Below are 13,889 nucleotides of genomic sequence, written 5' to 3' on the forward strand. Positions count from 1 at the left end.
GCAGAGGCAGGCAGATTTCTGAGTTCAAGGCCAGCCTGGTCTACAAAGTGAGTTCCAGGACAGCCAGGGCTATACAGAGAAACCCTGTCTTGAAAAACCAAAAATAAAAAAATATATGAAAAGGGAAAATGGGAGTACAGAGCAGTGCTCACATGTGTAATCCTAGCACTGGGAAGGCTGACGTGGGACTCCTATGAGTTTGAGGCCTGCCTGGATTACAAAGTGAAACCTTATCTCAAAACCAAGAGTCAGCCAGATGAACAATGGAATTTTCATTTCTCTGCGTCCTGATCCCACATGATGAGCCAGCAGCCTCCAGTCTTCAGGATAGACTACATTCTCTCAACTATGAGACAAAACAAAAGCTTCCTCCCTCAGGTTACTTCAAGAATTTGGTTACAGAACAAGGAAAGTCACTAACACACTGGACGTTCTGCTGTTAGTTGAAGCAGTGAGGAAGATGCCGAAAGGCTGCCCATTCCAGTTCAGTCTTTGTTCCCACCCTAAGGGAACATACTGTGCCAATAGTCTGAGATAACACTTTGACATTTCTACAGACAGCCGTATAAAAAAAATTTTTTTGAACAAGTAGCTGTGGAAAATTGGAAGCTACTTTTTAGTTACACCCCCAGCTCCACCCCCACACTTCACAGTTTGGTTTACAACAGACAGAAGTATCCCCGAAAATGGGTAAGCTGCAAGCTGTTATGCTACACTTCCAATGGCGGCTCTCTAAGGGAGAAGTATGATAATATTTCTAGCTGTCCCCGGCTCAAGAAAATGGCCGTATTACCTTGAGGGCAAAAAACTTAATAAACTTGTCCAGGTCCTTCCTGTCCTGGGAGCTGAGTTCAGTTTCCATTGCCTGCTGGAACCTGTAACAGAACACAAGAGAAGTGATGACAAATGTGACTAACCTGTTTAAAAACAGATCACTACGTCAGAGCACAGACGGGAGCCTACTAGCTGTACAACAGTCATGTGGGAGTGGGAGAAGTTTCCTTCAAAGATACCAAAGGAGAAAACATTAAAATACTATCACTTGAGGAAACTAATCCCACACAAGCAGCCATATCTAAGAACCTACGAAATATATGAGGTCAATTAAACTCACTCTGAAGTTTTGAATATGATGGAGGGGAGGGGCCAAACTCCAGTCCTGGTCCCACCCTCAATCTGCTCTGTTGTTTGCTGCTATGCATGCCAGGCTAGTCTGTGGGCTTCTGGAGACTTGTCTCTACCTTCCATATTGCCATAGGAACACACTGGGCTGGAACACATGACTATGCCTGGCTTTACGTGAGTTCTAGGGACTCAAACTCAAGTCCTCAAACTTGTGCAACAAGTACTTTACCCAATGAGTCACCACCCAAGCCAGATTTTGAAACTTTGAGCTTTAAATAGAATTTATCTAACTTTCATGAGAAGCATTGCTAAGACAAATGAGTTAATCTACATTACTTCAAAAGACCACCAATCACTTTCACTTTTGAAGACTCCAGATCTGTTCTGAGAAGCAAGTAATATGAAAAGCTATCTTCAGAATAAAGAACTCACATGGGAACACTTCAGCCTCAAGGAAGATCACAAATTTCCAAAGCACATTGGTGCCTACCCTCTCGAGATCCAGCCTAGGATGAACATTTATGAACTGGTTTGAAATGATAAGAAGGAATAAAACATTTAGGAAAAGAAGAGCATGAATGTCATGCTAGTAATGGAGAAAAAGATGTTTGGAAATATGAAGTATCCATTTTCTTTTCTTTTCCAAGACAGACAGACAGACATTTTGCTTCCTGAAACCCAATTCTGAAACTTCATGCCCAACAATATTCAGTAATTCAGGGACTAACAAGGCTTATAAGAGCAATCATCCACAATGTTAGAGAGGTAGCTCAATGGGTAAGAGCACTTGCTGGATAGGAATTTGGATCCCAGTATCCATGTCAGTTCACAGATGCCTGTATCTCTGGCTCCAAATGCTAAGGAGCCCTCCTCTGTCTTCCATGGGTACCCCACCACACAGATGTACACTCATATAAATTAAAAACAACACACCTGGGCTAGTGCACTGGTTGTTCTTCCAGAGGGTCTCAGTTCAATTCCCAGAACGTACATGGCAGCCCACAACTGTAAGTAATCCCAGTTCCAGGAGATCTGACCCCTCACACAGATATACATGCAGACAAAACACATATGTACAATAAAATAACAGAAAAAAATTAAAAATAAAAAACACCCTAGAATCCCATAAATGTTGGATGGATGTGGCAGCCCATCTGTAATCCCAGTCCTTGGATCCCAGAGCAAGCTGGCTAGTTGGACTAGCCACATCAATGAGCTCTGGGTTCAAGTTAGAGACCCTGCCTTGATACATAAGGAGAGAAGCAACTGAGGAAGATACCTGATATCAAACTCTGTCCTCCTCATGCACTGTATATATACATATATGTACATACATGTACTCCCACACATGCATAAAAACATGAAGAAAAGGGGAGAGAGGGAAATGCACTCAAACAGGCAAAGAAGTTAAGAGTCAGGTATGATAGCCCGTGTGCCCGACTCCAGCACTTGTGAGATGGAGGCAGGAGGATGATTATTTTATTTATTTATTTATTTATTTATTTATTTATTTAGGTTTTCGAGACAGGGTTTCTCTGTGTATCCCTGGCTGTCCTGGAACTCACTCTGTAGACCAGGCTGGCCTCAAACTCAGAAATCCGCCTGCCTCTGCCTCCTGAGTGCTGGGATTAAGCCACCACACCCAGCGAGGAGGATTATTTGGAAGCTTGCTTGTGGACTCATCTCTATCTCAAAATAAGAGTAAAAAGGGGGCTGGGCATACAGCTTAGTAGTAGACAACTTACCTATCATGTGTGAGGCCCTAGATTCAACACTTAGTACTCGACAAAACAAAACTGAAAAAGTTAAACCATTCTTGTTTGCAGAACAAGTTTACAAGTTAAAAAAATTAAAATAAAAAAATTTGGACCTTATGGCAAGTACATTTAATCTCTGCACAGGCAGATCTCTATGTATTTAAGATCAGCAGGGTCCACACAGGGAGCTCCAAGATAGCTCAGGCTCTGTAGAGAGACACTGACACTGACTTAAAATAAAATAAATAAATGCCCTAAATACTCTAACAAAGAAACCATTACACTTAAAAATTGAATCCAGCAAAATTTCAGTATGATACTGAAATTGGTACCTTTTCATATACCTAGGGAAACTATGTAAATAGAAAAGGTAAAAAAAAAGTAATATACAGCTACAAAGACTATTTATTAATTTAATCAAAGTAGTAAAAGACCTTACGGGGCTGGAGAGATGGCTCAATGGTTAAGAGCACTGACTGCTTTTCTAGAGGTCCTGAGTTCAATCCCAGCAACCACATGGTGGTTCACAACCATCTATAATAGAATCTGATGCCCTCTTCTGGTGTGCCCGAGTATAATGACAGTGTACTCATATACGTAAAATAAATAAATCTTTAAAAAAAAAAAAAAAGAGCTTAGCTCAAGACTACAAAACAATCAAAAAAGACACAAGATATACTGTGCTCACAGAATAGAATAATTAATCTTTAAAATGTGATCTACAGGGTCAGCCCAATTCCTATCAAAATTCTAATGACATTCATCACAGAAACAGAAAAAAAAAAAAAAACCCAACCCTAAGACATGTAGAGAATCAGAAAAACTTCCCAAAGATCCACAGCAATCTTGAGCAAAAAGAATAAAAGCAAAGACTACCTGTGCCATCTGACTTCAAAATACACAGAGTGACCAAAACAGCAGGGTACCGTCATAAATACAGATACAGACCAAAGGGACAGAATAGAAAGCTCAGAAATATACCCATACATTTTTCTGTCAAAAGACTTTTGACAAAGGTACAAAAAGTACAGAAAAGAAAAAGACAGTCTTCTCAATGAACAGTGTTGGGAAAATTGGACATTCATATATAGAGCTAAACCAGAAGCGAATGTATCATTATATTTTTAAAAAATCAATTCAAAATGGGCTAAAGACTTAAATGTTTAAGATCTGAAACTATGAGAAGTGCTAGAAGAAGGAGACAGAAAAACTCCATGACATTGGTCTAGGCGATGTTATTTATAGATATGACTTCAAACACGTGGGGCTGGAAACAAAACTACAGATCTTGTGTGTGTGTGTGTGTGTCTTGAGGCCTTTTTGTCTATAAACACTCTCTATAAACACTCTTTTGCTCAGCTCATCAGAACATTTATTTCCTCACATGAACTAATGTCCAATTTTAGGATCCAAAATAAAACCAATCTGCAACTGTGAATGACTGTTATGTCCTTTTAACCGGGCTCACCACCCCAAGGACCCAAAGCAACACGGGAACAAATGGAGGATAAAAATGTGCTGCAGAATTACACTGACCTTATTCTCCACCCTCAAGGAGAGTTATTATAGTCTTGCCACAGAACTACCAGTACACACATTATGTGTTGTGGCTTTGTGCAACTGGCAGCACCGAAAGAAATGTGTAGCTACAATTATGGAAACCCAAAAGATGCTGATCTCCCAAGGGGAAAAAGCTATCTTTCAGGCAGCCCTGTCTGCTGGTCCCTACACCTGCTCATTTAAACACTCAGTTTGCCTCTGCACTATAGATAAATAGTAGCTTCACTTTTTCTTTTGCTTTTTTTGAGAAATCTAAGAATACAAAGGGAAACTTGGTGTGAACATTTACAGGAGATCTACAGGGCTAAGGAGATGTCTCAGGGGGCAAGCGTGAGGACTTGAGTTTTAATTCTAAGAACTACCATCTACTATGGGTGGCAGTGTGCAATCCCAGTGGTCTTACATCAACATGGGAGGCAGAGACAGGAGAATCCCTGAAAAAACAAGGGTTAACCAGCCTGAAGAATGCAGCTGTGAAGGAAAGACTGACTCAAGCAAGGTGGAATTTGAAGACTGACACACAAAGTTGTTTTCTGATCTTCCCACTTGTGCTAGTCAGACACACCCACACTATTACACACAGAATAAACAAAAATAATGAGATCCACAACTGAACATTTTTCCCCATCCTTTACTATAATGGTCAGTTATTAAATGCTATTGTGGAGAAATATTTGCTGAGGCTTCTTTGTTTTGTTTTGTTTTGTTTTCCCAGAGACAGGATTTCTCTGTGTAGCCCTGGCTGTCCTGGAACTCAGAAATCCGCCTGCCTCTGCCTCCCAAGTGCTGGGATTAAAGGCGTGCGCCACCACGCCCAGCAAGGCTTCTTCTTCACAGCTCTCCTAGGAATGCAGCCTGTATTTCTTGGCTAGTTAACTTTGCCTCTGGAAACTTAGGCTATAAAGCTCAAGCAGACCACTGGGGGACTGATTAGAGTAAAGCACAGTCATCGGACTGTTCTTAGGAATCAGAAGTTTGGGCAACCTCTGCAGGGTGACTTCCAGTTATCCCCATGCAATGTCAGGGGTAAAAATCAGTGGGCTGATTCTGAAAAGGTAATGAGTCTTGCTGGCACCTTCAGGACAGAACTTAGTCATGGAAACTGGCAAGCAGTGATCCTGTGGCAAGTCCAGGATGGGAGACACACTCGAGAGAACTAGTTCTATTAGTTTGGACAAGGTTTTGAGAACAACATCAGTTATAAGGGACTTTCTGAGTAGAAAGCTAAGTAAAAGTAGTGAATATGTTCCCTTTCCTAAAACAGAGCACTGGGGGAAAGGAAGCCATTACAGTACATGGTAGACTGCAATCACTCTACTATAAACTCTATACACTCCTTCCTCTAACAGGGTCCCTTCTTTTGACAGGAGTCAGCACTTGCTGAGCAGAGACTGTTATCATTCTGGTTACATGTACCCTAACCTTGCTCCTCTCCAAATCAGCTATGCAGCTCAGAGTCCTCTTTAAGATGGAGTTCTGAGGTAGCCTCTACTGTCTTCTCAAAATTGTTGGACATTAAATAAATCCGATTCCTTCCTGTCACTTGTCCTAGTCTATAGCCATACAACCCAGATGGTGACTGATTCTAGTTCCCTTCTCTCTTTTTTGTTTTGTTTTGTTTTGTTTTTTCGAGACACTCTGTATAGCCCTGGCTGTCCTGGAACTCACTCTGTAGACCAGGCTGGCCTTGAACTCAGAAATCTGCCTGCCTCTGCCTCCCGAGTGCTGAGATTAAAGGCGTGCACCACCATGCCCGGCTTCCTTTCTCTTGAATATCAGTCTTTGACACTTAATTCTGGGACTACTAACTACAAAGGAAAATGGGGTTCAACTTCTGCTACAATCAATCAATCAATAAACAAATTAATAAGTAAGATCTAATCAGAGAACTAGAAAGCTGAGGCAGAAGGATCTTGGTTCTAGCCTAGGCTCAAAACAAGTAAGCTATAAGAACAAAAACCAAATATCAGTCTAGAGTCTTGTTCCTTAAAATGTACAGTTTGAACTTTCATTTCTGAAGACTAAAAGACAGCTACTGCTCATGTTTTAATATTTTAACTATTTTATTTAAACATACTTGTATTCTGCCTGTATGTGTCTCTGTATACGGCATGTGTCCAGGTCCCATAGAAGTCCAAGGAGGCCATCAGATCTCCTGGAACTGGAACTACAGATGGTTGTAAACCACTGATGGGAGTGAAATTATGATCTTGGCTCCTTGCCCTTTAATCCCAGCACCAGGAAGACAAATGCAGGTGGATCTCTGTGAGCTCTAGGCCAACATGGCCCACATGGTGTGTTCCAGGCCAGCAAGAGCTACAAAGTGAGACCCTGTCTCAAAAACAAACACAGACAGTGAGGAGGATTATAAGCAGACACAAACATGGACAAGAACAGGCACAAAGGGAACATAAAAGTTCTAGAAGATGCCAGGCAGAGATAGCACACACCTTTGATCCCAGCATTCAGGAGGCAGAGGTAAGAGGATTTCTGTTCTCTTGAGGCTAGCCTGGTCTACAGAGTACGTTCCAGGACAACCAGGGCTAAAAAAAGGACAAGGACAGCCTTGTCTCAAAAAAAAAAAAATCTTAAAAAGAAAGTCAGACAGAGAGATGGAGAAAAGAGAGATACTAAAAACAAGACTGAGAGTTCACAGGAATTACTCACAATCCGGACACTGACACACCCTGCCCTGATACCACTCTGGTCAGAATGGTACTATTTGTAAGGTTGGCCATTAACGTTTTGGAAACACTAAATTGGAAGACTAACACAAGCTTTAGTCATCAAAGTATACACATGTTAAATTGTAGGACTGCTCTTCTCAGTCCTGTCCTCACTTGACTTGAAAAACACTAGCAGTCATGATGGAGTTTTTCTTTGTGATAAGTAACTTTTGCCTGCCCCATTCAATATTGAACACACACACCAAAAAGAAAGGAGACCTTGCCCTATGTATGTGAGGCTGACAGCACAATCATCATGACCATGATGCAGGTTGTTTCATGTTGTCATGCGGTTGACCAGGAACTAGGATTTGCTTGCCTCTGACTCCAGAGTGCTGATACTAAAGACATCTGCCATCACACCAGCCTGTTTTTTCCAACTGACAAACTGGTAGTATACCTCCCTGAAATATACAGGGAGGTTCTCAGTCACCAATTGGCTACACATTGAGTTTAAAGCCACTGGCTACAGAAAACCTTGACTCAGGGCCAGTGAGATGGTTCAGCAGCTAAAGGTACTTGCTAGTTAACCTGGGGACTTGATCCCTAGGAATAAATGGTAGGAGAGAGCCAACTTCTAAAAGCTGTTCTCTGACTTCCATACATGCACTACAGCACAATACAATTATAATAAATAAAATATGTATTTAAATAATGTAAATGCTTCTCTACTCCACCCCACCTTCAAGACAGGGTTTCTTTGTGCCTTGGCTGTTCTGGAACTTAATCTGTAGACCAGGATGGCCTTGAACTCACAGAAATCCTCTTACCTCTACCTCCTGAATGCTAGGAGCAAAGGTATGTGCTCCCACACCTGGTCATAAATACTTTATAAAATAACAAATAAGGGCTGGTGAGATGGCTCAGTGGTTATGAGCACCAACTGCTCTTCTAAAGGTCCTGAGTTTCAGATCCCAGCAACCACATGGTGGCTCACAACCATCTGTAACAAAAATCTGATGCCCTCTTCTGGAGAGTCTGAAGACAGCTACAGTGTACACACATTAAATAAATAAATAAATAAATAAATAAATAAATAAATCTTTTTTAAAAATTAAAAAAAAACACGAATACTTGCAATAAGTAGATTAAAATTGCTGCTATCAAATAGTCTACAGCGAGACGGAGTGCCTAAGTAGCTTTCATCTAAAGAAGTCCCCTAAAATGAAGTCTACCAAATTGTGGACTACTCTCAAACAAATGTCTACCAAATTGTGGACTACTCTCAAACAAATGGTTTTTTTATTATTATTCTTAGTGTTTCTGGGGTTTTGGTGCTGTGGATCAAACTCAGGGCTTTGTGCTACTTAGGTAAGCATTCTAACTTTAGGCTAAATCCACAGCCACATCAGCTATGTTTCTGAAGCAGTCTAAATGACTGCTCTTGCAGTACTCTGAAGATCCCATCCCAGCATATCCTTTATGACAAATGAGGTGGCCAAGAGTTCTGTGTAGTGTGCCATGACAAACATTTGTTTAAAAATCTCTCAGGAAGGTTGACCCAGCATTTCAGGGATTGAAGCAGGAGGATTACTTAAGAGTTAAGGCCAGCCTTAGCTACTCAGGGAGTTCCAGAATAGCACAGGATACAGCGGAGGGCCCTGTCCCCAAAACAAGCAAGCATCTCTGGATATACTTCCAACATTAAGTTGGACTGAACTGATACTATCAGTTCTCTCTCATAAAAGGCAAACAAGCTAGAAGTGTAGCCAGAGGTAGAGCACTTGTGTGACGGGGCATCTCTATGCTACTCTTGCTGAGGCAAGAAGACTGCCAGGAGTTCATGAATTACTTTTTGGGTAGTATAGACTCAGCAGTTAGGGGCGTGGGGCTGCTCTTCCAGAGAACCCTGTTTGTTTGTTTGTTTGTTTGTTTGTTTCTCTCTCTCTCTCTCTCTCTCTCTCTCTCTCTCTCTCTCTCTCTGAGACAGGGTTTCTCAGTGTAGCCACTCAGAAACCCCCCTCCCAAGTGCTTGGATTAAAGGCGTGCGCCACCACCGCCTGGCTGAGAACCCAGTTTCAATTCCCAGCACAGACATGGAAAAATCACAACTGTCTGTAACTCAAGGTCCAGTGGATCCAGGTCCTTCACATGGCAAACACATAGGCCAAGCACCAGATATACATAAGAATAAATAAAATTTTCTAAATCGTGTACAGGTTTTTATGTTAATGCTTCAATTCTCTTAGGTCTACACTTCTTCTAAGTGAAATTCACAGATCACAGAGTCATTTAACACTTAACGTTGTGTGGACGACAAAACTACTTTTAAATGCAGCTGTAGCACTTCACATTTTGAGTGGTGGAGATAAACTTTAAGATCAAGACAAGAAATGGGGTGGGGGTGGGGCAGAGAGACAGCTTAGTTTCTTAGAGCAGTTTCTGCACTTGAAGAAGACCAAAGTTTGATTCCCAGGACCTATTTACTACACAGTGGTTCAGAGGCTTAGCTTCAGGGGATCTGGTACTTTCTTCTGGCCTCCACATACACTGCCTGTACATAGTGTCCATATATATGTGAACACACATACACATGAAATAACAATATTAAAAACAGAATGAAACAAAGACAAAAGAACAAAGATGAAAATTTTCTTTCAGAACACCATTACATAGTTATTATTTATAGGATTTTTAATGTGTTTTTTTTCTTTTTCTTTTTTGGGGGGTTTTTATGAGACAGGGTTTCTCTGTATAGCCCTGGCTGTCTTGGAACTCACTCTGTAGACCAGGCTGACCTCGAACTCAGAAATCCACCTGCCTCTGCTTCCCAAGTGCCAGAATTAGAGGCGTGCGCCACCACGCCCAGCTTTGATGTATTTTTAAAGATTTAACTTATTTTTAATTATATGTGTATGTCTGAGTTGGGGTATGTACATGTACATGTTGGAAAGAGGTCACAGGTATCAGATGTCCCTGGTGGTCTTCAGCAACCTGACACTTGTGCTAGAAACAAACCTCAGGTTCTCTGCAAGAGCCAAATATGTTCTTAACTGTTGGACATCTCTCCAGCCTACATTTTTCAATTTAAAAAAATATTTATGTGTAGAATTGTTGTGCCCACGTGTATATATGTGTACCACATGTATGCCTGGTGTCTGCAGAAATCAAAAAAGAGCATTAGATCTCCTGGAACTACAGGAGTTACAGATGTTTGTGAGCTACTACATGGGTACTGGGGACCAAATATAGGTCCTCTGCAAAAGCAACAAGTGTTCTTTTTCTATTTTATTTTGGTAAAGTATGTATGACATAAATTGTTTGGGGGGGGCTGGGAAAAAAATTCAGTGGCTAACAGCACTTATATACAAACAGGAGGACCTAAGTTTGGATCCGCACCACTCCAGAAAAAAATCAAGTTGTGGCCAGGTAAACCTTGTAATCACAGAATTGGTGGGGGTAGCAGGAGTACAGGAAAATCAGTGGGCTTGCTGGCAAAACCATCTCTGGGTTCAGTAAGTCTGTCTGAAGAAGGCCATGTCCTGCTCTGGCCCCAGCACAGAGGCACTAGCACAACATATTATACCACCACCACCAGGCATCATCTGAACCAGACAGACATGGTTATTCACATCTGTAATCCCAATAAGATATTGTAGTAAAAGCATAAATAAATCTGGTGTAGTGAGCTGGCTTGTGATCACAGCATGTGGGAGGTAGAGAGAAAAGGATCAGAAGTTGAAAGTCATCCTGGGCTAAACAGAGTACCATTGAGAACACCCCCACCCCACCCCACCCGACCCCACCCCAGGTTACAACCAGATACTATCTCAAAATCAAAGGAACAAAGAGACATATGTGAGAATGTGGCAAAGTCTAGAAATTTGTCCCCAGCACCACAAAGACAAAACAAAATCAAGTATGACCCTGGCTAGGGTGCCTAGCAAACACATTAAAGTTGGTTTTGTTATGTTCAATCCTTATCACCACATAAAAAAGTAAAATTTATCATCTTGCCCATTTTTAGTGAACAGTTCAATGGCATTAACTATACCCACAATATATTACCACCACGAGCATCCATTCCAAACTGTTTTCATCTTACAAATCTGAAACTGTGTAGACATTAAGCCATATCTTCCCATTCCAAAACTCTTCCAGCACCTGGCAATTACCAAGGGCCATGACTGGGTATTCTAAGTATCACAGAATCTTATAGTATTTATCTGCTGTGACTAGCTTATTTCCCTTAGCATAATGTCCTAAAGATTTGTTCATATGCCAGAATGTGCTCTAGTTTCCTGTTGCTGTGACAAATACCATGACCAAAAAAAAAAAAAAAAAATCATTAGGAATGAGCCTTGTGACAAACAATTTCAGATCCCACCCTGATCTACATACAGAGTTTCAGGTTAGCAAGAGTTACATGTAAAGACCCTATCTCAAAAACAAACAAACAAAAAAGGGTGCTAGTTCAAGTTATAGTTTCAGTCCAACACTGAAGGAAGTCAGTCAGAGCAGGCACTTGAAGCTAGAATCTGAAGTTTGACTGCTTGCTCTTCTGTGCAGTAACTGCCTCCAGGGAACTCACACACAAAAGAGTGCAGCAGGAACCATGAAGCCCAGAAATACCCAATTAGAGATGGTGCAGTCCATTGACCTTAGAACAATCTGGTATAAAGTCCACCCAGGCTCCTTTTCCAGGTGGTTTTTTGTTTGTTTGTTTGTTTGGTTGGTTGGTTGGTTTTGGTTTTTCGACAGGGTTTCTCTGTGTAGCCCTGGCTGTCCTGGAACTCACTTTGTAGACCAGGCTGGCCTCAAACTCAGAAATCCGCCTGCCTCTGCCTCCCGAGTGCTGGGATTAAAGGTGTGCGCCACCACGCCCGGCTTCCAGGTGATTTCTAAGCCATGGCAAGTTGACAGTATATTTGAGAACAATCTTTTGGAAATGAAGTAACACTACGTATGAATTGTTCTTATCCACTTACCTGATGTACTTACTTGAGTTGCTTCTGTTTTTAACTCTGATTAACAATGCTGCTACCAACACAAGTGTCAATTCTAAGTATACACGCAGGACTGAAGCTGCTAGATCATGCAAGTCTAAAGTTTCATTTTCTTTTCTTTCTGTCTTTCAAGACAGGGTTTTCCTGTGTACTCCTGGCTGTACAGAAATCACTCTGTAGTCCAGACTGGCTTTTAATTCAGAGATGGCCTCAAGCAACACCACCTCCTGGCTTTAAATTTTATTTAAGGAACTGAGTGAATGTATATTCGGACTAGTCTTCAAAGGATTCCCTTTCAACTCCTGTATCACGTGCTTTGTGTGTGTGTGTGTGTGTGTGTGTGTGTGTGTGTGTGTGTGTATGTGTGTTACTCCTTATCCCCTTTGTTTTGGACTATTCTCCCGGTGGTGGAGAGCTAGGGAGTATGACCTTCAGTTAGAGATCTTATCAAGATCTTAGAGGTAGGTGGGTTACAGGCCTTCAGACCCCACCCAAATTTGTCTTGTTTTCTATGGTATTTATTTCCATTTTATGTCTATGGGTGTTTTGCCTGAACACCAAATTCACTCAAAGCCCATAAACAGAGTATCAGATTCCCTGAAATGAATTACAGTGATGTTCTGGAATCAATCCTGAGTTTCCTGGAAGAGCAGTCAGTGCTTTGAACCACTGAACCATCTCCAGCCACCATACATTTTTCTCCAATCAGATTTGGTTTTGGGGGAACTGTTTCACTATATTGCTTGAGCTGGCCTAAAATTCACATGTTGAGCGAAATGTCTTTTTGTTTGTTTTGATTTTTTTAGAAAGATTTATTTTATGTATGTGAGTACACTGTTGCTGTCTTCAGACACACCAGAAGAGGGCATCAGATCCCATTACAGATGGTTGTGAGCCTCCATGTGGTTGCTGGGAATTGAACTCAGGACCTCTGGAAGAGCAGTCAGTGCTCTTAACCACTGAGCCATATCTACAGTCCTTGTTTTGATTTTTTGAGACAGTTATTTCTTCAGGTATCCCTGGTTGTCCTAGAATTTACTCTTTAGATCATCAGGTTGGCCTTGAACTCAGAACCTGTGCCTCCAGAGTGCTAAATCTAAAGGTGTGGCCAATTGTGAACTGTCCTTTGTTTTTCAAATGAAGCGAGGTTTATACTACATGGCCTCAGGTTAGGGATGGTCTACAGAGACCAAGTCTTTACCCACTGGAAAGTTTAACTCTAACCTTGTAAGAAAGATAACAGTTTAGAGTAAATTCCATAGAAACTTTTAAGTTTTTATAATTGTACTGATTTGTTCATCTCTTTGGGGTGAGACATTTCTGTAGTGTGCATCAGAGGATAGCTTGTGGGAGTTAGTTCTTTCCTTCTACCATGTGGGTCCCCAGGATTAAACACAGGTAATCAGGCATGGCAGCAAGTGATATCCATCCAAAAAAAAAAAAAAAAACCTTTTAAATCAGATATGGTAACTTTCCAAGTTATTCAACACCAACTGAAGTGCTACTGTAATAAAGTCAAAGTGGAGGGAAGGAGGCAACATGGCTCGGCAAGTAACGACACATAAAGATGGAAGGACACTGACTGACTCCACACTCACTGGCATCTAAGTATACTCCCAACAACTAATTTAAAAAAAGAAAGACGCTTGGTGGTGCACGCCTTTAATCCCAGCACTCGGGAGGCAGGGGCAGGCGGATTTCTGAGTTCGAGGCCATCCTGGTCTACAGAGTGAGTTCCAGGACAGCTAGGGCTATACAGAGAAACCCTGTCTCGA

At 41.4% G+C, this 13,889-nt stretch overlaps 1 protein-coding gene across 5 annotated transcripts in view; it reads right to left on the minus strand.

The window, feature by feature from the left end:
- Positions 1-13,889, minus strand: part of Atg13 (autophagy related 13) — a 40,090-nt gene that overhangs the window by 23,044 nt on the left and 3,157 nt on the right. For all 5 annotated transcript variants that reach the window (XM_021185698.1, XM_021185690.2, XM_021185684.2 and 2 more), the window contains exon 2: positions 794-875. In XM_021185698.1, the coding sequence (XP_021041357.1) occupies positions 794-862 (69 nt within the window). In that variant the 5' untranslated portion in view covers positions 863-875. The remainder of the gene's footprint in view (positions 1-793; positions 876-13,889) is intronic.

Source organism: Mus caroli, chromosome 2, assembly GCF_900094665.2.
Source record: "Mus caroli chromosome 2, CAROLI_EIJ_v1.1, whole genome shotgun sequence".
NCBI lineage: Eukaryota > Metazoa > Chordata > Mammalia > Rodentia > Muridae > Mus > Mus caroli.